Raw genomic sequence first — 22,392 nt, forward strand, 5'->3', positions numbered from 1 at the left:
GTTGAGGGCAAGCGTAAGTCATAAATCGAGTACCATGACCGTAATTCGAGGGGGAGATATATAGAAATAAATGATCCTGTATTCATCCTCAATCACGCCATAGGGCCCAAATGGCTTGAGGGCACTGTAATTGACAAAGAGGGGATTAGGGTCATCGTGGTAAAACTCAACAATGGTCAGATATGCCGTAAGCATCTGGACCAAGTAAAAAAAAGGTTCAGCATCGAAACGGATGAACCTGAAGAAGACCATGAGATGGAGCTTACAACACCGCCCGTGAACAAGCAACAAGAGCAATCAGAAGAATACACAGTCCCTGCGGTCAGCCCGGACAGGCCGGAATCACCACAGGTGACAGACACTCACGTCAGTGTCCAACAACCAGAGCCCCAACCGCGGCGCTCCACGAGGGAGCATAGACCACCTGAAAGACTAAACCTATGATCCCAATAAAACTTTGGGGGGGCGGGGGGGGAAGGTGATGTCATGTATGTAACCACAATGTAACACTACTGTATTACTGTATACACTCAACCTAGATGCACATCTTGACCACAAGGGGTGAACTTGTGGGAGACGCTCCTTACCTGATCACACAGGTATAAAAAGGGAGGTCCCACGCAGGGTCATCATCTTTGGAGTCCTGTGAATAAAGAATTACGGTCACAGAGTGACCTTGTCCCCAGAATGTGCCTCGTGTGGTTTCATACTGTAGAGTAAGGACTTTACACAGTTCACAAGCATCCCTGGGATCACGTGGGCTGGCCCAACCAATCAAATAAGGGGATCCCCATTCACACTTATAAGGATTCTGTATTTACGGGATTCCCATAAGTATGAATGGGAATACCCCAAAATACCTCAAGACATCAAATAATGTTTTTAAATTACATATTTAAAATGAATTAAAATAGCATTTAATTAAATATTTAAAACAAAAAAATATTTTTTTGAAAAATAAATTTGCATGTTTTAACATGGCTAAAAATAAACTTAACCTTATTCCACGGGTTTTTTTTAATGTATAAATGATTGACAACATTTTATTTTTTATGTTTTTTTAACTCTTACGCTGGTAAAAGCAGACCCTTTTGCCAGGGATGCATGTGATCTGTCAGATAGCAAGTTCCAGGTTTTAGCGCATACCTAAATCCAGAACTTGTGTGACCACTACGGACACGTGCGAACCTCGTATGCACCCGTAGGGGCTGCAAGTTATGGCCCATAGTTAAACATTCTAACTTATACTTCCTCGTTTCAACTGTGTGCCTCAGTAAGGATTCTACAATCTGATTGGTCAAGGAGACACACCGTTGCTTTCCCTGTTCACACAGGTTTCAGATACCCTGTAGAAGGTGCCGGGCTGCATTGGATTTCTAATAACTGCAAGTCACAGTGCAAAAGCCCATAGAAAGTCTGTGGGCAAGTGCAGTGATGTTAGTTCACCGCTGACGACAAAAATCTGGGCCATTAATCAATGCACTACCAGAGGAAACTGTATCCCTTAATATTTGTTAATTTTAGCTGTTGAGCGAAGTTATTGGCTGCTTCAGCTTTTGCTGTTACCAACAGTAAAGGGGCTGGATATGGCAGAAAATACTGATTTTATTTTACAGCATTTGCTGATAAAAGATCTCTTAACTAGCCACAGAAAGCTCTCATTAAGAATCATCTGTTGTATTTGTATTTCCGCCAAGGTTCACATTCATTGTTCTCCATTAATGCTCCTCTAGGTATGGCTTAATTGTTTAGAAACATACTGGGGAAAAGATGGAACAAGAAAAATAGATTTCAGTCTCCCACACAAATCAGCCCAGTGGGTGTCAGCATGGTAAGATATTAATTAGACACAATTTGATCCACTTTTGTACAGTAATCAACATGTATTACCATTCAAAATAGGTCACAGGCTTCTCATAGCTGAATGAAACTAAATGAACAATATGGCAATGCTGGCATGCAAAGCTCCTGTGGTCAGAGTCTTCTATCTCATCACAGAGGACACGATTCTTGCGCTATAATTTTAATGGAGCAAATGTTCACTTCATTACAATCGTGTTGTCCTTTACACTGTTGCTTCATGTTGTTCTATGTTGGCCTCAAGCACAGGCTTTGAGGATTCTTTAAGGTAAATTACATCTTCCAGGTTTTCTTCTTTTTCATTGGCTTCTTCGTGAATAGATGGTTGTAAGCTCTCTGGGTCAGAGTTGCTCCTTACATATCCAGGTAAAGTTAAGTGGCTGTTTTCTTGTTTAACTCCATTCTTAAGGAATTTGCGAGTTAATAATGACACGCGTCCATTCATCTGTGCCTGGCTGGTGGTGCTGTTGGTCAGGTTGGTTAGCGCTGAGGCATATCTGTAAGTCCCACAACTTGTTTTTCCATTCCAGTCTAAGGAAAGATTCCACCGTGTCCACGTCTTTTTAATTTCTGTCTGAACCTTTGGAAAATGGACAACATTCAATCATAATAAATCAAACTGATTTTTATTTTAACTGCAACTGGGAGCCTACGATCTTAATAATTTGGATAAGCTCTAAAATACCTACAAAGGGCTTTGCTTTTAAAACATTTTTATATCTGAACTTCCGTTTTAATGGCAGGTGTGATGTGCCCTCTTCTCTGATCCCATTTCACTCTCAAGTCTTACCTCTCCACCACTCCCACCACTTCCAGCTTTCTAATGCTCCTGGCCCAAATTTAGCCTTTCATTCTTACTCTGTACTCTGGTCGCCACAGTATATGTAACCCATATCCCTGCTTTTTATGTTGATCCAGTTTTCAAATACTCCAGCCCTTTTTATATACTAAGTGGCCTTTTCTGCAACATTATATGCACACACATAGCATGCTATGACTTCCTAACTTTCCATCTTATTTATTCCAAATTTTCTCTGCACTGCCATTTTAAACGACTGAAAGCCAGGACAAGCTGGACTAGTTCCTCTGACTGTTTTGGAATCCTCAAGCACCTTGACAGATAAGCTGAAATTCTGATGGTTTTCTGGCATAAATAGGGATGGGGAAAACAAGAAATCTTTCCAAAAAGGTTATGAGCAATTCAATCTTGCGGTGAGTAGTTTTTCAAAAGTGGAAGAATCGCTTACCTCTCCATTGCAGAAACAGTAAATGATCGCAACAAAGAATCCCTGCAGGGAACAGGTGCATCCGGAAAGGATGAGAATGTTAAATCAGTCAAAAATTGAAACAGAACATAAAAGTAACTTAAACATCTGATTTTAAAGCAGGATATACAGGAATTTGAACTGTATATGGTCACTGCTTTGTTTTCCAAAATAGACCTATATTTTCCAGGACAATAAAATGAGATACCATGTAGCAACTGTTAAATGCTTAAAATTTATGCAAGAAATAGCATGGCATTTTCCTCCCCAACCTCCTGCTCTTTTGGATTATTTATTACTTGAATATTAGTTGATTGAAAATTTGCAGCAAATGAAGAAAATGTAATACTAGAGTATTTTCTGAACTAGAACACAAGAAAACTGACAAATTAAAACATGTATTTTCTTATTTGAAAATTAAAGCATTAGTCGGCCATTACTGGAATTATTCTGTAACAAAGGCCGGGAAGTTTCTTGCAGCTGCTCCACCACTTTGTGGCAGCGTCCCTAATAATGTGCGTTACGAAGAACAAGGAGACATAGGCGTAGAAATTGGCTTCCTTCGCACCTCATGTTATCACCTCCGGGGGGCGATAACGGGGCGCTAATGACTTACTGACCGGGCGCGACGAAAAAAACGACTCCCGCTAACTTCGGCAGGAGGCTTGCGGCGGCGGTAAGATGTAGCACCCCGATCTCCTTCACCCGGAGATTGTGACGTCATTGCCGTGCGCATTGCCCCGGTAGCGGCCTGGACCAAAACTCCGGTACCGCCCCCTGCAGCATCGCCGGGCGATGACACTGACAACTGCAGGAGGCGTTAGTCGGGAGACCGGAGCCTTCGGGGGCGAGAGTTAAAGGGGAGCCTGCCGAGGTAAGTACCAAAATTTCTCAAATTACACTTTTCAATTTTTTTTACATTCTCCTGGGCTGCAATCGATCAGCCCGGCACTCTGCTGGAGTGCATGGGGCTGATCAGGCCGGATCGTGACTGCCTTCGGTAACCAGCTCACTGGTCCCAATGCAGAGCCTGCAGCGATGGCCTTTCCCTTTAATGGAGGGAAGGAGCCTCAGATCGCTGCAGCGCTGTACTGCCCATTGTGCAACGCTGCACAACTATCGTCCCATGTAGTGCTCCAGGAAGGAAGTGGAGTGTTTTAGCACTCCACTTCCTTCCTGGAGTTCAAACACCAAATTTTGTTTAAAGTTGAAAAACATTAGCGCCTGTTGCTAATTTTTTCAACTTTCAAAAGTTAACGCCCCGAACGGGATGCTCCCAAATTTCTTCCCCATAATCTTAAAATTAGAGCTAGGCCATTGAGGAAATCCAGAAGCACCTTTTCACACAACGGGTAGTGTAAATCTGGAATTCTCTCCCCCCAAAAGGTTGTGGATGCTGGTACAATTGCAGCTTTCAAAGCTTGAGATAGATCTTTATTAGGTAAGGGTAGCTTGGGATATGGAGCAAAGGCGGGTAAATGGAGCTGAGGTGCAGATCAGCCATGATCTAATTGAATGCCATAGCAGGCTCGAGGGGCAGAATGGCCTATTCCAGTCCCCAGTGTTCCTGTGTTCTGTTACATATCTGGCGAAGATAAGACGGTGGAATGCAAGCAAATTCTGAGGAAATTTCCGGCTAAAGGCTCCTCAATCTCTAGTGTGAGTCTGTCCAGAGCAGTACCTACGTCCCAGGTTTACCAACTTCCTTTTGGTATACAGGACAAAAGGGAAGAATTCTTGTTTGCTGTTTGTCACAAAATCATAAGCACATTTATAACTTTGCTATAAAATAGCACACAGAGGAAATCTTTGCCCACAGTTGAGTGAAACACATAATTACTATTTACACATAAAATTAGATTATTGACCAACACTTCCAGACAAAATGAAGCAGTCTTAACAGTGTTATTGGATCTGTTTCAGCAGGCATTACTCCTAATACAAAGCAGGAGATTCTAGAAACAGTACTTTCTGCTTGATGTGCCGCTCCAATTTGTATTGACGAATGATGACTTCGAGTAGTATGCACTCAATTTTACTGACATTTTGCATGATAATAAAAATCAACCTCCAATGCACTTTTTACCATCATCGTATGACTTGAAATTGGGCTACATGAATATTAGTATGTGAACACTTAAGGGGCAATTTTAACTCTACCCGTCCGGCGGAAACTGGGCTAGCAGTTAAAATCAGCCGAGTGGCTTACTTGCTGGCATCCTGCATCGATCTCGCTGTCTTGAATTTTATCCTGCTCCTCTGAGCAAGCGAGGTCGACACCTGCCTAATGCCGGCAGGGTCCTTTAAAAAATATTTAGATCAGGGTCTGATGATGTCATTGGACCCCGACTGCAATTTCAGCTGGTGGCCTGAGCTGAAAGGCCAATGTGACTTTCCTGCCAGGTGAAGACAGTGAGAGGAGGACAGGAGGCTGGAAGAGGCCCAAACATTTATGTTTCTTTTCCCATTTTCCTTTTCTTGTGGGCTATGAGGAGCAGGGACTTCTCTGGGCCCCACAGAGAAAGATTAGGCCTCCCGTGCCCTGGGATCCCACCCTTCTTCCTGAATGCCCGACACCCTCTCCCAGGATGTTCAGTGCCAGCAGGCATCTACTGCCGCCCGAAAATCAGGGCTTTAATGTTGGTTTGAAATTCCTTTGTCCACTATTCAACTAAGAAAGGTAGGGTTCCACAGTTTTGAGGACCTATTTGCAAAAAAGAAATATGAGGAAGAGCATGTGGAATATCATGTTTGGATTGGGTTGCCGACTCTGGTGGACATATTCCTGGAGGTTTCACCTCATGGCATCCCACCCGCAACTGCCCCACCCAGTCAAACACCTTGTTTCCCCCCTACTGCAAGATTTTTTTGTAACCAATAAACAAATGTGTTCAAAGAAAAGTAAAAAAAAACACATTTATTTTTAATGCCTTTATGACTTTTCTCCCTGGTTGCTCGCAGCAATGTCCAGGAAAAGAAAAAAGACAGAATTGTATTTATATAGTGCTTTTCATGACCATGGGATGTCTCAAAGCACTTTACAGCCAATGAAGTAATTTTGAAGTGTAGTCACTGTTGTATTGTAGGAAACGGGCAGCCAATTTGCGCTCAGCAAGCTCCCACAAACAGCAAAGTGATAATGACCAGATAGTCTGTTTTTGTTATGTCGATTGAGGGATAAATATTGACCAGGATACCGGGGATAACTCCCCTGCTCTTCTTCAAAATAGTGCATGGGATCTTTTACGTCCACTTGAGAGAGCAGACAGGGCCTCGGTTTAACGTCTCATCTGAAAGACAGCACTTCCGACACTGCAGCGCTCCTTCAGCACTGCACTGGAGTGTCAACCCAGATTATTTGTGCTCAAGTCTCTGGAGTGGGACTTGAACCCACTGACTCAGAGATGAGAGTGCTACCCACTGAGCCACAGCTGACAACAGATGAATTTATAATTCTTGGAGACTCTAGGACAATCCTGGAGAATTGGCAACCCTATATTTGGAGCAGATATTGGAAATGTGAGTCAGTGGTAACATTGTCTGCTTTTTCACAGTTATAAATCCACAGGGCAGTAAGGCATTGCTCAAATGATCTCCAACAACAACAACAACTTGTATTTATTTAGTGCCTTTAACGTAGTGAAATGTCCCAAGGTGCTTTGCAGGAGTATTATAAGACAAAAAATTTGATACCGAGGCACATAAGGAGAAATTAGGGCAGGTGACCAAAAGCTTGGTCAAAGAGGTAAGTTTTAAGGAGCGTCTTGAAGGAGGAAAGAAAGGTAGAGACGGGGGAGAGGTTTAGGCAGGGAATTCCAGAGCTTAGGGCCCAGGCAACAGAAGGCACGGCCACCAATGGTTGAGCGACAATAATCAGAGATGCTCAAGAGGACAGAATTAAAGGAGCGCAGACATCTGGCGGGGTTGTGGGGCTGGAGGAGATTGCAGAGATAGGGAATGGGCGAGGCTATGGAGAGATTTTAAAACAAGGCTGAACATTTTGAAATCGAGGCATTGCTTAACCGGGAGCCAATGTAGGTCAGCGAGCACAAGGGTGATGGGTGAGTGGGACTTGGTGCAATTTAGGACACAGACAGCCGAGTTTTGGATCACCTCGAGTTTACGTAGGGTACAATGTGGGAGCCCAGCCAGGTGTGCTTTGGAATCATCATACACACACACACTGCCCACACACACACGCACACACACATGCACTGCCCACACACACACACATACTGCACCCCCCACCCCCCCCCACACACACACACACACTGCCCACACATACACACATTGCCCACCCAATCATCCTCGATTTGACGGATTTCCTATGATGATGATGATGGAATAGTCATGTCTAGAGGTAACAAAGGCATGGATGAGGGTTTTAGCAGTGGATGGGCTGAGGCAAGGGCAGAGACGGCGATATAACAAAGGTGGAAATAGGCGGTCTTAGTTATGCTGCAGATATGTGGTTAAAAGCTGATTTCAGGGTCAATATGATACCAAGGTTGCAAACAGTCTGGTTCAGCCTCAGACAGGGGTTGGAGAGAGGGATGGAGTCAATTGCTAAGGAACGGAGTTTGTGGTGGGGACCAAAAACAATGGCTTTGGTCTTCCCAATATTCAATTGGAGAAAATTTCTGGTCATCCAGAAATGGATGTTGGACAAGCAGTCTGACAATTTGAAGATTGTGGAGGGGTCGAGAGAAGTGGAAGTGAGGTAAAGCTGGGTGTCATCAGTGTACATGTGGAAACTGATGCTGTGTTTTCTGATGCTGTCGCCAAGGGGAAATATGTCGATGAAAAATGGGAGGGGGGCCAAGGATAGATCATTGGGGGACACGAGAGGTAATGATGCACGGGCGGGAAGAGAAGCCATTGCAGGTGATTCTCTGGCTATGATTAGATTGATAAGAATGGAACCAGGCAAGTGCAGTCCCACCCAGCTGGACGATGGTGGAAAGGCGGTTAAGGATAGAGTGGTCAACCGTGTCAAAGGCTGTAGACAGGTCGAGAAGGTCAAGGAGGAATAGTTTGCCTTTGTCAGTTATGACTTTGATGAGAGCCGTTTCGGTGCTGTGGCAGGCACGGAAACTGGATTGGAGGGATTCAAACATGAAATTGCGGGAAAGATGGACATGGTTTTGGGAGGCAACAACATGTTCAAGATCCAAGCAGAATGATGCACTTTAGATTTTCTTTACAACTTAGAGTGAGCACAGATTTGAAGTCGATTCAATTTGCATGTGTCATTTGAAAGCATTGAGAAGCATTCTACTATAATGAATCAAGCGATGGTCACAGTTAATGATTTGCATCTATTTATAGTCACAAATTGGAGGTGAGTAAATGGAAAAAAATGTCATTGGGTTCAGCTCTGGTTGCTCTGCTGTTGTCTACGTAAATAACAGACTGACTGAAACAGGATTTATGTAACTTACTGTGTCCTTTATAGCAACTCCCAAAATGATGTCCCAAACCAGCATGAACCAGCATGTTTACAGTAGTATGTGAAAAGCTCCCACAGGATCCTAATGCCCATCCAGTAAGAGTCTGTGCAACAAATAAACAGAGTATGAACACAACATATTTTCCCCCTCTGAAAGCACAGTCTATGAACAGACAAAGTCCTTGAGATAGCCAGGCCATGTTCTGATATGCTGAGACCGGCACGGAGCTTGCGGTGTTTGTTCGAGGTTTTCGGTTGTGAACAGAACAGTGTCTCTGTTTCATCCTGCTGATCTGTTGGCCTGTGAGTTGGGATCAGTCTACGAGTGTTCCATCAAGTTCCATCATTGAGCTCGTAGGTGTGAGGGCTGAACTTTGGTGAAGATGCGAGCTTATGCTTACAGTTTGGGAGCTTAACTCTGACCCAATCTCTGTTCTTCAGATGGAGCTTTTGAGCACGTTGTTTTGTGTCAGTGTACGACTTCGCTTTTCATTGGCATTCCAAAATCTGGGATGCCAGTGTGGTTATCTTCGTGCTAGGTTTGGCTGGGGGTTTGAGAATGTCCAGTAACCAGCGAAGATTCCGCCCAATCATGAGTTCAACGGGTGACTTCCCCGTTAGCGAGTGCTTTGTTGAACAGTATGTGTGGAGAATGGTTTGAACCGCTTCGTCGAATGTTTGGCTTGCTGCGAGGTTGGCTTTCAAACCCTCTTTGATGACCCGGTTAAATCGCTCAACACCTCTGTTGCTTTGAAGATTGTACCGAGCAGTAAGGCGATGCTCGATAGCATGACGAGTGAGGAAATCCGCGAACTAGTCAGACACAAACTGTGGTCCATTGTCAGTGATGATGACCTCTGGGAGGCCCCACTTCGTGAACATACACTGCAGAATAGTGATGATCGTTGATGAGCTCACTGAACTTGTAGCGATTTCTGGCCCTTTGGAATGCAGGTCATGTACTACAACAAGGAAACACTGATGTTGTGGAGCTGCTTCAACTGGACCGAAAATATCCAACTGAAGTTGTTGCCATGGTCTTTGTGGCCATGGAATGGGCTTCATTGGTGCTGGTCGGATGTTTGAGGCCTTTTCGCTCAGACTGCATGCTTCGCAGTGTGAGACAAACTCCTTGATGAGAGTGTCAATCCCAGGCCACCATACTGAATCGCGACATTTCTGCTTCATACCAGGGTGTTCATCGTGTGCCAATGAGAGAACGCACTGTTGAAGCGACTTTTGAATTACTGCATTATCACCACGAGCTAGGCAGCCATCATTCTAAATGGAAAATTCATTGCAAAATCTGTGGAAGGTTTTCAGCTCTTCCAGAATTTCCTTAGGTCTAGAGGAAGTGGCTCCTGTGCTGGGGCGTAGCATCACCCTGTGATTCAGTTTTGAGTTTGTCGCAGGAGACGAGGTTTCTGATGGACTGTACTAAGTGATGATCGATGTGACATATGTGTCGTCAGCTGTGAACAAGTCAGCACCAGAGTCCAAAGCAGGTGTCGAGCGGCTGAGCATGTAAGCTACGTGGTTGCGACTGCCAGCGATGCACTTGTCATGTATGTATGCTTGGAGTTACTGGCCACCAGGTGGCGCCACTGCCAGAGGTCACTGGGCTGTACGCATGCGTGTGCGGCCCAGGTATAAAAGACAAGCCATCATGTAATGTAATCACACTGGGCCCTAATAAAGCATAGCCAAGTTTCTACCTCTGTTAGTTTACAGTATTCAGTCTATTGAGTTATTACATACATAACATTTGGCGACCAGGTAATTTAAGAACCTTCGCATGCAAAAATGAGCACAATTGGAATTCTGGAGAGATTCGTGGAGGGAGAGGACTGGGCAGATTTTGTAGCTTGCCTGGACCAGTACTTCATGGCCAACAAAATGGAGGAACTGACGCAGTTAGGCGCAGGGCGATCTTCCTCACTGTTTGCGGTCCGAAAATCTATGGACTCATGAAGAATCTTCTCTCGCCTGCAAGTCCAATGGACAAGGACTATGAGGAATTGTGTGCTCTGGTACATGACCATCTCAAACCAGAAGAAGGCATCATCTCACGATATTGATTCTATACGCACGTTCATTCTAAGCGGCAGAATGTGTCGGAATTCGTTGCCAACATAAGACATCTAGCTGGACCGTGTAAATTCAAAAACGCGTTGCGGGACATGCTACGGGACTTCTTTGTAACTGACATCAACCAGAGGTGATCCTGTGTAAGCTACTGGCGGCGGAGACGCTGGATATGAGCAAGGCCATCACGATTGCCCAGGCATGCATGACGACGGACAAAAACTTAAAGCAGATATCATCGAAAAATCAAAACTCGGCAAGTACTATAAACAAGATCTTATCGTCGTTTGGCAGAGCTGCTCCTACTGGCAGGGCCTACTCGACTGCGTATGCAAAACCTGTGGCTGCCCAAAGTCTGTCAATGGGAATGAATCCGATTTCACCGTGTTGGCGTTGTGGGGGCAATCATCGGCCTCATCAGTGTTGGTTTAAAGAGTACATTTGCAAAGGCTGTTTGAGACTGCGGCATCTCCAGCGCATGTGTCCGCAACTAAGCAAGTGTGCTGCGACACACCACATGGAGGATGATGACCAGTATAGCGCGGATCCGGATATGCAATCCAAGATACCAGAGGAGAAAGTGTACGGACTGTATTCATTCCTAACAAAGAGCCAACCGATAATGATTAATGTGAAACTTAACAGTGTGCCGGTGCCGATGGAATTGGACCTGGGTGCGAGTCAATCAATAATTAGCTAGAGGACATTCAACAAGCTGTGGGATACTAAGGCTGTGAGGCCAAAGCTGAGTCCAGTCAATGCCAAGTTGCGCACATACACTAAAGAACTCATAACGGTGATTGGCAGTACAGTAGTCAAGGTGTCATGATTTATGATGGTGCGGTTCATGATTTATGGATTATTTCAGGCAATGGTCCAACACAGGAATTGGCTAGAAAAAATCAAATGGAATTGGAACAATATCAAAGCGTTGTCATCGGAGGATGATACGTGCTCAAGTGCTGAGCAAGTTCCCCTCACTGTTTGAACCAGGCATCGGCAATTTCACGGAAGCCAAGGTGCAGATCCACGTGGACTCAGATGCAAGACCCGTCCATCATAAATCTCAGGAGGTTTCGTACATGATGAGGGAGTAGGTCAAAATTGAACTGAACAGACTCTAGAGTGAAGGGGTCATATGACCGGTCGAAGTTAATGAATGGGCCAGCCCCATTGTTCCTATGGTGAAGAATGATGGCACTGTCAGGATTTATGGAGACTATAAGGTTACGATCAACCGAGTTTTGAAACAGGATCAATACCCATTACCGAAGGCTGATGACCTGTTTGCAACGCTAGCCGGGGGGAAGTTGTTCACTAAACTGGATCTGACATCGGCCTACATGACACAGGAGGTGGTCGACACATCGAAGAAACTTACGTGCATCAACACTCATAAAGGACTGTTTATCTACAACAGGTGTCCTTTTGGAATTCACTCGGCTGCAGTCATATTTCAGAGGAACATGAAGAGTCTACTGAAGTCCGTTCCTGGAACCGCGTGTTCCAAGATGACATCCTGGTCACAGGTCGTGACACCGCCGAACATCTGAACAACCTGGAAGAGGTTCTACATCATCTGGACAAAATGGGACTCAGACTGAAACATTCGAAGTGCGTCTTCATGGCACCGGAGGTCGAATTCCTGGGGAGGAAAATTGCTGTTAACGGCATCAGCCCCATGGACTTGAAAACCAAGGCCATCAAAAATGCACCCAAGTCTCAGAATGTGACGGAGCTGCGTTCGTTCCTTGGTCTACTCAACTACTTCGGTAATTTGCTACCTAGATTGAGCACTTCATTCGAGCCACTGCACATGCTGCTAAGAAAAGGCGACAACTGGGTTTGGGGTGTGTCTCAAGATAGAGCTTTTGAGAAAGCTACTAATATGTTTTGCTCTAACAAACTGCTGGTACATTATGATCCGTGTAAGCCTCTAGTATTGGCCTATGATGCTTCGTCATATGGAGTTGGTTGCGTGCTCCAACAAGCTAATGAGTCGGGTAAACTACAACCTGTTGTGTATGTTTCTAAAAGTTTGTCAAAGGCAGAAAGAGTCTACAGCATGGTAAAAAAAGAAGCATTAGCCTGTGTGTATGGGGTTAAAAAGATGCATCAGTACCTGTTTGGTCTTCGGTTTGAACTGGAAACAGATCAGAAGCCACTTATTTCATTGTTTTCGGAAAACAAAGGTATCAATACCAATGAATCATCCCGCATCCAGAGGTGGGTGCTGACATTATCTGCCTATGATTATGTCATTCATCATAGACCTGGCACCGAGAATTATGCCGATGCACTCAGCCGTTTGCCGTTGCCCACAACTGAGATGGAGACACCTCAATCTGCAGACCTACTGTTAGTAATGGATGCTTTTGAAAGTGAAGGAAACCCTGTCACGGCTCAACAAGTTAAGACCTGGACCCGATATTATCGGTTGTGAAACATTGTGTCCTTAATGGTGATTGGTCTGCTATACCCAAGCAAATGGGTGATGAGACCAAACCTTACAACAGTCGCAAAGATGAACTATCCATTCAGTCGAATTGTTTATTGTGGAGTAATCGTGTTGTTATGCCTAAGAAAGGCAGAGAGAAATTTGTACATGATCTACATAGCACGCATCCTGGTATAGTCATGATGAAAGCCATTGCCAGGTCTCATGTATGGTGGCCTGGAATTGATTCTGATCTGGAATCATATGTGCATCAGTGCAACACTTGCATGCAGCTAAGTAAAGCACCAGCGGACTCGCTGCTGAGTCTGTGGTCGTGGCCATCCAAACCATGGTCGAGGATCCACATCGACTTTGCAGGTCCCTTCCTGGGAAAGATGTTTTTAGTTGTGGTGGATGCATATTCCAAGTGTATAATCATGTCATCCAGTCCAACCACAGATTCCACTGAGAGCCTTCGTGTCATGTTTGCCACTCATGGTCTGTCCGACATCGTTGTCAGCGACAACAGACCTTGCTTCACTAGTCTGGAGTTTCAAGAGTTCATGAAACTCAATGGTATCAAACATGTGAGGTCAGCACCATTCAAACCAGCATCTAATTGTCAAGCAGCGTGTGCTGTCCAAACCATCAAGCAGAGTATGAAATGTGTAACTCAAGTTTCACTGCAGATTGCTTAGTTACAGGACAAGACCCCACACGCTTACCGGGGTCCCACCTGCTGAATTATTGATGAAGAGAGGTCTCAAGACCAAGCTCTCTGTTGTCCACCCTGACTTGAATGATCATGTTGAATACAGATGTCAAAGTCAGCAGTGGTATCATGATCATGCTGCTGTGTCACGCGACATTTCTGTTCATGATCCTGTGTATGTACTAAATTATGGTCAAGGACCCAAGTGGATCGCCGGTACTGTTATGGCCAAGGAGGGTAACAGAGTGTTTATTGTCATGCTCAAAAATGGGCAAACATGCAGGAAACATGTTGATGAGATAAAGCTATGGTACACGGATGAACTGGAACAGTTTGAGGAAGACACAATCAGTGACCAACCAACCTACCCTCAGTCATCAGAGGACTCTGCTGTCATCAATGAATCTGGACTTTCAATCCCTGACATGATCATTGCCACTCCCATCAGATCGGCTACCCAGCCCCTAGTCATAACAGACTCAGAACTCTTGCCCAAGGCTGGAGTTGAACTGAGACGATCAACTCTGGAGCGGAAAGCCCCGGACCATCTCAATTTGTAAAAAGATTGTTACTAATATCTTAAAGGAGGATAATGTCATGTATGTATGCTTGGGGTTACTCGCCACCAGGTGGCACCACTGTCTGAGGTCATTGGGCTGTCCACACGTGTGTGCGGCCCAGGTATAAAAGGCAAGCCATCATGTAATGTAATCACTTTTGGCCCTAATAAAGCAGAGCCAGGTTTGTACCTGTGTTAGTTTACAGTATTCAGTCTATCGAGTTATTATATACAAAACAGTACTGTACATCAAAGTTATACTGATGAAGTCAATCTGACCATCGGCTGATTCGTAGTGATCTGTGCCCAGATCCAGTTGTAGTGAGTAGCGTAGTTAGTGCTTGGTGATCCGTACGGAGGCTAAATTTCCTGCCATAGAGGTAGATGTGCCAGGGTTCCCATGCGTAGATGCAAGTGAGTGCTTCGCAATCCCCTGTAGAGCATTTACGTTCTGCAGACGAGAGCATGCGAGAGGCAAAGGCTACTGGGCATTCATTGCAAGAGCACAGCCCCCATGGTGGTGCCTGATGCACTCGTGGTGAAGTACATAGTAGCATTCGGATCAAAGTGCACGAGGATAAGAGGGGATGTGATTTTCTCCTTAAGATTGGTGAATGCCTGAGCCTGGGATTCTGTCCATTTCCAAGGGATGTCCTTATGCAGCAACTAGCGAAATGGTTCAGCAATGTGCGCGGAGTGCGGGATGAACTTCAGATAGAAGTTGCAAGTAACGAGGATTGATGAAACTTCTTTGGTGTTGGTAGCCCCCTGCATTCTCTGGATCACATCAATGTTGTCAAGTGTCTGTGACTCTGTAGCCCAGAAAATGTATTTCTCCAGCAGCGAATGTTCCCAAATGCAGGGGATCGTTATTTTCTCAATAATTTGTTCCCTGATCATTTCCTTTGTGAGTGCTCCAAAGTTACAAGTAGCGGCCAGTTCAGTTAATGAAATTATATACTGTTTGATTGGTTCACCATTCCCTTGCCCCCTTTGACGGAATTTGTATAGTTTTCTTTGGCCCAAAATATTTCTCTAGGGCGCTTACCGCTTTGTCGTAGGACTCCATGTCTTCGATTTGGCCAAAGGTGCATTGGATAAGTATTGCATCGCGGCGAGTTGATATTATGTTGTCACCGTCTAACCCACTCACCGTGATGTACATAGAAAAGCTTTTTATCCATCTCGGCCATGGGTTTGAAGGGTCCCCGGGTGTGGAGAGGAAAGGCGCGGGGTAGGGAGGTTAACTTGATTCATCCTCATCGCCAAATTATGATGTGTATGTAAATAACAGACTAATTGAAACAGGAATAATGTAACTTACTGTGTCCTTTATAGCAACTCCCAAAATGGTGTCCCAAACCAACATGAACCAGCATGTTTACAGCAGTGTGTGAATAGCTCACGCAGGGTCCTAATGCCCGTTCAGTGAGAGTTCGTGCAACAAACAAACAGTGTATGAACATAACATCTGCCACAGTGAATATTGTAAAGTTAGTGGATTTGGAAAAATTGTAACCCATCATTTATTGAGTTTATCACCCAAGTTTTATTTAGTAGACTGAGTCCCAGCATTCAGTTTTTGCCTTAAATCTCTGCAAAGCGCTTGGGATATTTTACTACGTGCTACATAAATTCAAGTTGCTAATTCCCCCTCACTAACTCAAAGGCACTAAGGCCTTTGCTCATTGATCAGCTAGCTCAGCACAGACTTGGGGTCAGTATCTCACCACTTAGTATTTTAACTTATTAAATGAGAGATGTAAATGACCTCACCTGAAATGAGTTGAAGAAAAGTTCAAAGTGCATCCGGATTTCCCATGCTAATCCAGTGAAGGTATGTGGCATGCCAACAAACACCATGTAATGTACTCCAAACACGAACACAAGAACCAGGGTGGATTTTGCCAATTTCCTTAAAAAGAGAAAAGCAGAATTATAACCACTATCAATGAAATATTTGTAATATTACTTGAAAATCAATCTGCTGCCCACCTTGATCCTTGTAGTGGACCTATAATCATCATCCTTCTCCACATTTCCCCCAGAATGTTAGCATTTTTGCAAACAATGGCCCTTACTATCCATGGTCTCATGGTGCTTGATTCCATTGACATCATGGCACTTATTGAAACACAGCTCCTTCCTCCTCATCGAAGCTTTGGCAGTTGGTAATTACTTCCATCACTTGCCCCACTTTAATTATCGCTAAATACAACCTTGGCCTCTCCCTAATTTTCTTTGGGTTCCTTCTCCCCCTTTTTCACTTCCCATGTCTCTCATTCAAAATCCTCTTCCAAAAACCTACTCCTCCCTACCCTCAGTGCCTGCACCAAGCTTTTTACCTCTCGGTCTTGGTCATTTTAATCGATACCTCAATTCCCAATGCCCGTTTACATCTGATTTCACTGTAATCCTGTCCTCCCTCAACCTCAGCCTCCTTAATCATGCCCCCACTCATATCCTTGAACATACCCTTGAACTTTTCATTTCTTGAGGCCTTTCTTGATGGAGCAATCCCTGTGCCGGAACAGGTACAGCACAAGCTCAATCGAAATTGGGCTTTGTGTCTTATTTAAATAAGACCAACAAGCTTCAAATGAGATGTATGCCAAGGCCTTGTCTGCCTAGTTAGGTTAAATTTCCCAGGGCACTATTCAAAGAAGAGCAGGAAGTTCTTTTGGTGTCTTAGCCAAGCTTAATCTCAACACAAAACAGATTTAATCTTCATTTATCTCATTTGTTGTTTGTTGAATCTTGCTGTGTAAAAGTTGGTTGCCATTAATGCCCACAAAATAGCAACAACTGCCCTTCAAAAATAATGAATTGGCTATGAAGCACTTTGGAACATCCAGAGGATGTAAAAAGTCATATTAATAACACATGTTCTTTCTTTATAAGGGTGAGTGGAGACAGAGTGATCCAAATGTTGGAATTCGTTTTGTTTTTGTTTCAGGAACTGGATTAACTTTATAATAACAAATGTGAGCAAACTTATCTACTAAATCAAAAAAATATATCTTAACAGGGAGTGAGAATGCACTGGATTGCAAATGCCTTTTGTTGTGTATGCAATAACTCAATGGACTGAATACTGTAAACTCCGAACAGGTACAAACCTGGCTCTACTTTTTTAGGGCCCAAAGTGATTACATTACAAGATGGCTGGCCTTTTATACCTGGGCCGCACACACGTGCATACAGCCCAATGACCTCAGTCAGTGGCACCACCTGGTGGCGAGTAAACCCAAGCATACATACATGACACCTTTGTCGGCAGTTGAGTAGTCAAGAAAGTGGCATACCTTGATATTTAAAGAGCTGGCAGTTAGTTTTGACAACAAGCACACAGTGATTTCAACATTGCAGGCTTAGTCAATTATTCATTGCAGGCAATTAATTACAGCCTGTGAGAGTTTGTAGAGATGCTTGCAAACTGTTGTCGTGCTTTACTGGGTTTTGCGTGTTTGTTTGTGTGTGTGGTGCAGGTCTCCATTGATTTCAAAACTTTGGAACCAGGGAAGCTAAATTGGGCCACATAATGTCTGGTTTTGAAGTGCTACGTTGCCACATAAGGCTCAAAAATTGAGTCAGAGAAGCATGTACACAGTTCCGACAGGAAGAGCGCAGGACACCATCTTGGTAAAGGGGTTTCCACGCGCGCCTAACGACCACTGGTAACATACAGAGCAGGCAGATTATGATGTTAATCGGTGTGCAACACTGATTTGCAGCAAGTGCTGTCATTTTCAAACTCCAGAACTCTTTTTGGGAGACAAAAATAACCATTAAATCAAGTGCCCCCCGATCTGGGGGACACTCCAGACACTTTTCAACTGCCCTTTTTTTTGATTTTTCTTTTGTTTGTTTTTTTGTTTGTTTTTTTGTGGGTTTTTTTGTGGTTTTCTTGGGGCTTTAAAATCATAAATTTTACAAATGCCCCCTATAAAAGGGGAGGGGGACACTTTGAACTCCACACTCCAGCTAATCTTGCACAGCTGAACATGATGTTAAATGTAATGAAGGATCCCCACCAGTGCTATTTAAAGGGATCATGAAATACTTACAGATTAGTTGCTAAATTATTTCTTCTGACTGCTGGAGCAATTGTGCGCATTTTTGGAGATTTCTTATTCTTGGTTAAAGTTCAAATACTCTATAGGGAGTGGTCTGGCTGGCCTTGAAGTTATTTTTTTGTCACATGAAACATTGTGCTGAAAAAAGTTGCTTCCAGACGTGAGTGGTTTGGTAAGGCTTCCTCTGGAAATTGAACATGACTAGAAGGATGCAGAGAGGCCTTGTAGAACAGGACAAGGTGCTAGAAGAGAGAGCGGGAGGAGAAGGGGTAAAGGGCTCTCAGCAGGAGGCCATATTCCCCCAGGGTCTTCAGGGAACAGTTCCCTGATCTCAACTTCAGTGAGAACCAATGCATGAGACGTCTTTGCTTCACAAAGAGGTTGTGACTGAAATCTGCCAACTGCTGCAGCCATAACTGCAGCCTCAAAGCCAGGCAAAGATAGCATTGTCTTTGACGTCAAGGTGACCATAGCTCTTAACTTTTAGACCTCTGACTCCTTCCAGGCTGCTGTTGGAGATATAAGCAACATCATGCAGTTTGGAGTACACTGTTATATAAGGGAGGTCACTGAGGCTCTCTATACACAGAGAAACAGTTGAATCTAATTCTCTCTTGCCAGAGACGAGCAGGAGGAGTGAGCATGAGGGTTTGTAGGATTGCAGGCTTCTCCATGTTGCAGGGTGCCATTGACTGCATGCACATAGCTTTGCATGTGCCTCATCTGAATTTGTCCATTTTCATGAACTGAAGGGGTTCCACTCCCTCAATGTGCAGCTGGTGTGCGACCACAGGCAGCGTATATGCAGGTCAATGCCCAGTATCCTGGCAGAGGTCACAATTCCTTCTTTTTGTGACAGTCCTCTGTGCCAGCTGTATTTGAGCTGCCACGGCAAGACAAAGGCTGGTTACCGAGTGACAAGTGTTATCCTGTCATAGCATGACTCATGACTCCGGTCTGGAAGCCACACACACATGCACAGCAGGCCTACAATGAGAGCCATGCTTCCATAAGCAACATTACAGAGCACTCCATCAGCATCCTCAAGCAACATTTCCATGGCCTGGACCACTTGGAGGAGCACTGCAGTACTCAGCTGAGTAGGTATCAAGAATTTTCGTAGTATGCTGCATGCTGCACAACCTGGCCATTATGAGGGAACAGTTCCTGCCACCACCTATCAGGCGAGAAGCTGGAGAGCACAAGGAAGTAAAGGAGGAGGAGGTGGAGGACGAAGTGCAACAGGATGTGGAGGAACCGAAAGTGGAAGGGAGGCAACAACATACACAGCCCCTTTCTGCCCAGGCTCTACGTGATCACATTATTCATGATTGATAACAGTAACCTCAATCACAACTCCCCATTCACCAACAGTCCCACACACCTTACCTTTCCTTTATCACTGACCATTACATTGTCCTCTTTCTGACAACACAAAAATAAAAAACTACCAGAAAAGGCACATTCAAATCCAATCTTCTAAATTCACTCATTTAATAATACATATAAAATTAAACTAATCACCCTTGTGTATTCCCTTAGTGCTGTCTTCCGTGTGCCTTTGCCTATCAAAGTGCTCCTATGGGGTACTTCCCCAGTGGCTGCAGCATGGCTGGGGGAAGGCTTCAACTGAGAAGACTGCAGATGGCCTTTAAGGGTGACCTTGAGTGGTTCTGGGCCTAGAGTGCACCTAGATGGCTTCAGACTGCACCTTCTTGGCATGTGCAGCAGCAGTCTGGACTGGCTGAAAGGCAACCGTAAGGGCACTGGTGGAGTGGATGGGGTGGGAGCAGGAATTCTGTCATCCTGAGAAAGGACAGCAGGTTTCTTTTCCATGGAGCCACTACCACTCTCCAGGGTTGGCGCCCCAGCAATCCTACTGATTTGTTGGACAACAGATTGATGGACTGCTGTGATGCCCTGGAAGCCCCATTGAACAGTGGTATCTAGAGTTATAATGATAACAGTCTGAGCTTCCACTGCAGCACTCAGATCTTTGATGGAAGCTGCCTGTGCTGCAATGGAAGCTGAGTAATCAGCCATCAGAAGCTACATCATGGTGACTCCACAGGTGTGCTGATGGAGGTAGCCAGCCATTCCATGTTTGAAAGGATGGGCTTCAAACCCTGTGCCAAGTTGGAGCTCGATTCCTACATGCTCCTTGACTTTGAACATAAGCTTTCTGGCAGGCTTTTCTGTGCACCAAGCATTTGGTAAAGTACACCCATCGGCCTTCTTCTGTAGCCTGGCCCATCAAAGTCCTCTTCTGACTGTGCAGCAGAACTAGCGTGTGACCTCACCCTCCAGCCAGCTAGCATCTGCGCTATCCTACCCCCTGGCTCCTGTTCATTTGTACCTGGTGTCTGATCCCTCCTCCATCCTAGCCTCTAAAATACATGCAGTGTCAGTTCTCTGAGCTGGTGGCTGCAAGAGTAAGATCGAGTGACGTTGTCTCTCCACTGCCTTTTTTCTCTTCCTCCACTGACTGGGAAGGTTCCAGTTCTTAGGTATCTGAAATTGAAAAGGGACAAGGATTGGGTTGTGGTGAGGGGGAGAGCAGAAAATAAGAAGTGTGTGCTTACATCATCTGCAGCTTGTGAGTCAGAAGAGATTGTGAGGTGAGGGAGAAATGGGACAAGAGAAGTAGGATTAGCTATGCAGATGCCCTCATCATCGATCCCCGAGGCCCACCAATGGCCACGGTCTCAGCGATGCCCCTTCCCATGATGGCCTTCACTGACTTCTCCATTGGGGTTAAAACATGTAGGCGCACTTGTCCTCGTCCAGTTCTTTCCTGCTGCTTCCTGTTATGCGCCACCTTCTCCTGCAAGAAAGAGGGAAGTGTTTCAATGAATGTTTTGCGATATGTTTGGCCGATGTGGCTGTCTTGGTTGAATAGCTGCCATATGTGCAAGTTGTGAGTTGTGAGTATGAGGCTTGTAACAGTGCTAAGTGTGTGGAGGGTAGGTAAAACATATAATTAAAGGACTGAGTATTGATTGATAGAGATTATCCGAAGGCATGTGATGGGGTGAAGTGCATTGAGCAGGGGATGAGGCTAGTGGTGCAGTTGTTAAGATATGCCATTTGAAGACTGAACTCACTCACCTTGACAGCGCAAGTGAGGTCATGAAACATCTTCCTGCACTGCATCCATGTTCTTGGAGCAACACTCATCGCATTGACCTCTGTCACTACTTCTTCCCACTGCCTCCTGAGCATATGTCTGGAGGGCCTCCTGCCCAGCTGCAGATACTGGATGTCTCTCTTTCTCTCCACGTCTAGCACCAAGACCTTCAGCGTGTTGTCAGAAAACCTTGGTGCACATACTCTCTCATGTTTAGCCTTTCCTCAAAGTATCACAGCACTGATTCATTTTTCAAATGACTCCCATCACTGCTTCCAACCACAATGCACCTCTCATTTAAGAGGTGCAGGCAGCCTTTAAGTAGAGTAAGACACTCGCGATATCCAATCCCTTTGTTACGTGCAGCCAATGAACAGCACAGGTAGCACTGGCTGCACACAGCAATCATGTCAAGCAGTACCAATTTAATATAGTGCCTACAATGCAATGAAAACATACGGGTTAATCGTGCATTGCGAACCCCATGCCCATTTTCAGGGGTTAGCCAATTTAACCGCAAGATGTCTGTTAGATCATGCGATGATACACTTTTGCAGTTATTAGCAATGAGCAAAAATATATGGAAAACTTGATTCAATTTATAGGGCCCGAAATTGGTCAATAGATAAGGTCCGCCCATTTCTCGGCGGTATGCCAGTGATGCATCATTTCAAACCACCAGCATACCGCCGAGACCGAAGAGGACAAAATTGGTCGATTTTTTTTCAGTGTTATGTTGGCGATATGTCAGTGGTCTGCAGCATGCAGTATGGAACCTAGCAGTCGATGCAGATTGACATTCTCTTCGATGGATAGTGCAGC

General features: G+C 44.8%; 1 protein-coding gene across 1 annotated transcript in view; it reads right to left on the bottom strand.

Moving 5' to 3' along the window:
• Positions 1-2,065: 2,065 nt before the first annotated feature.
• The window catches only part of LOC139254645 (parathyroid hormone 2 receptor-like), a 176,352-nt gene continuing 156,025 nt past the window's right edge, over positions 2,066-22,392 (bottom strand). The window contains exons 11-13 of the mRNA XM_070873770.1: positions 16,144-16,282; positions 3,108-3,149; positions 2,066-2,440 (exon numbers count right to left, since the gene is read on the bottom strand). Of these exons, the coding sequence (XP_070729871.1) occupies positions 2,066-2,440; positions 3,108-3,149; positions 16,144-16,282 (556 nt within the window). The remainder of the gene's footprint in view (positions 2,441-3,107; positions 3,150-16,143; positions 16,283-22,392) is intronic.

This window comes from Pristiophorus japonicus, chromosome 3 (genome assembly GCF_044704955.1).
Source record: "Pristiophorus japonicus isolate sPriJap1 chromosome 3, sPriJap1.hap1, whole genome shotgun sequence".
Classification (NCBI taxonomy): Eukaryota; Metazoa; Chordata; class Chondrichthyes; family Pristiophoridae; genus Pristiophorus; species Pristiophorus japonicus.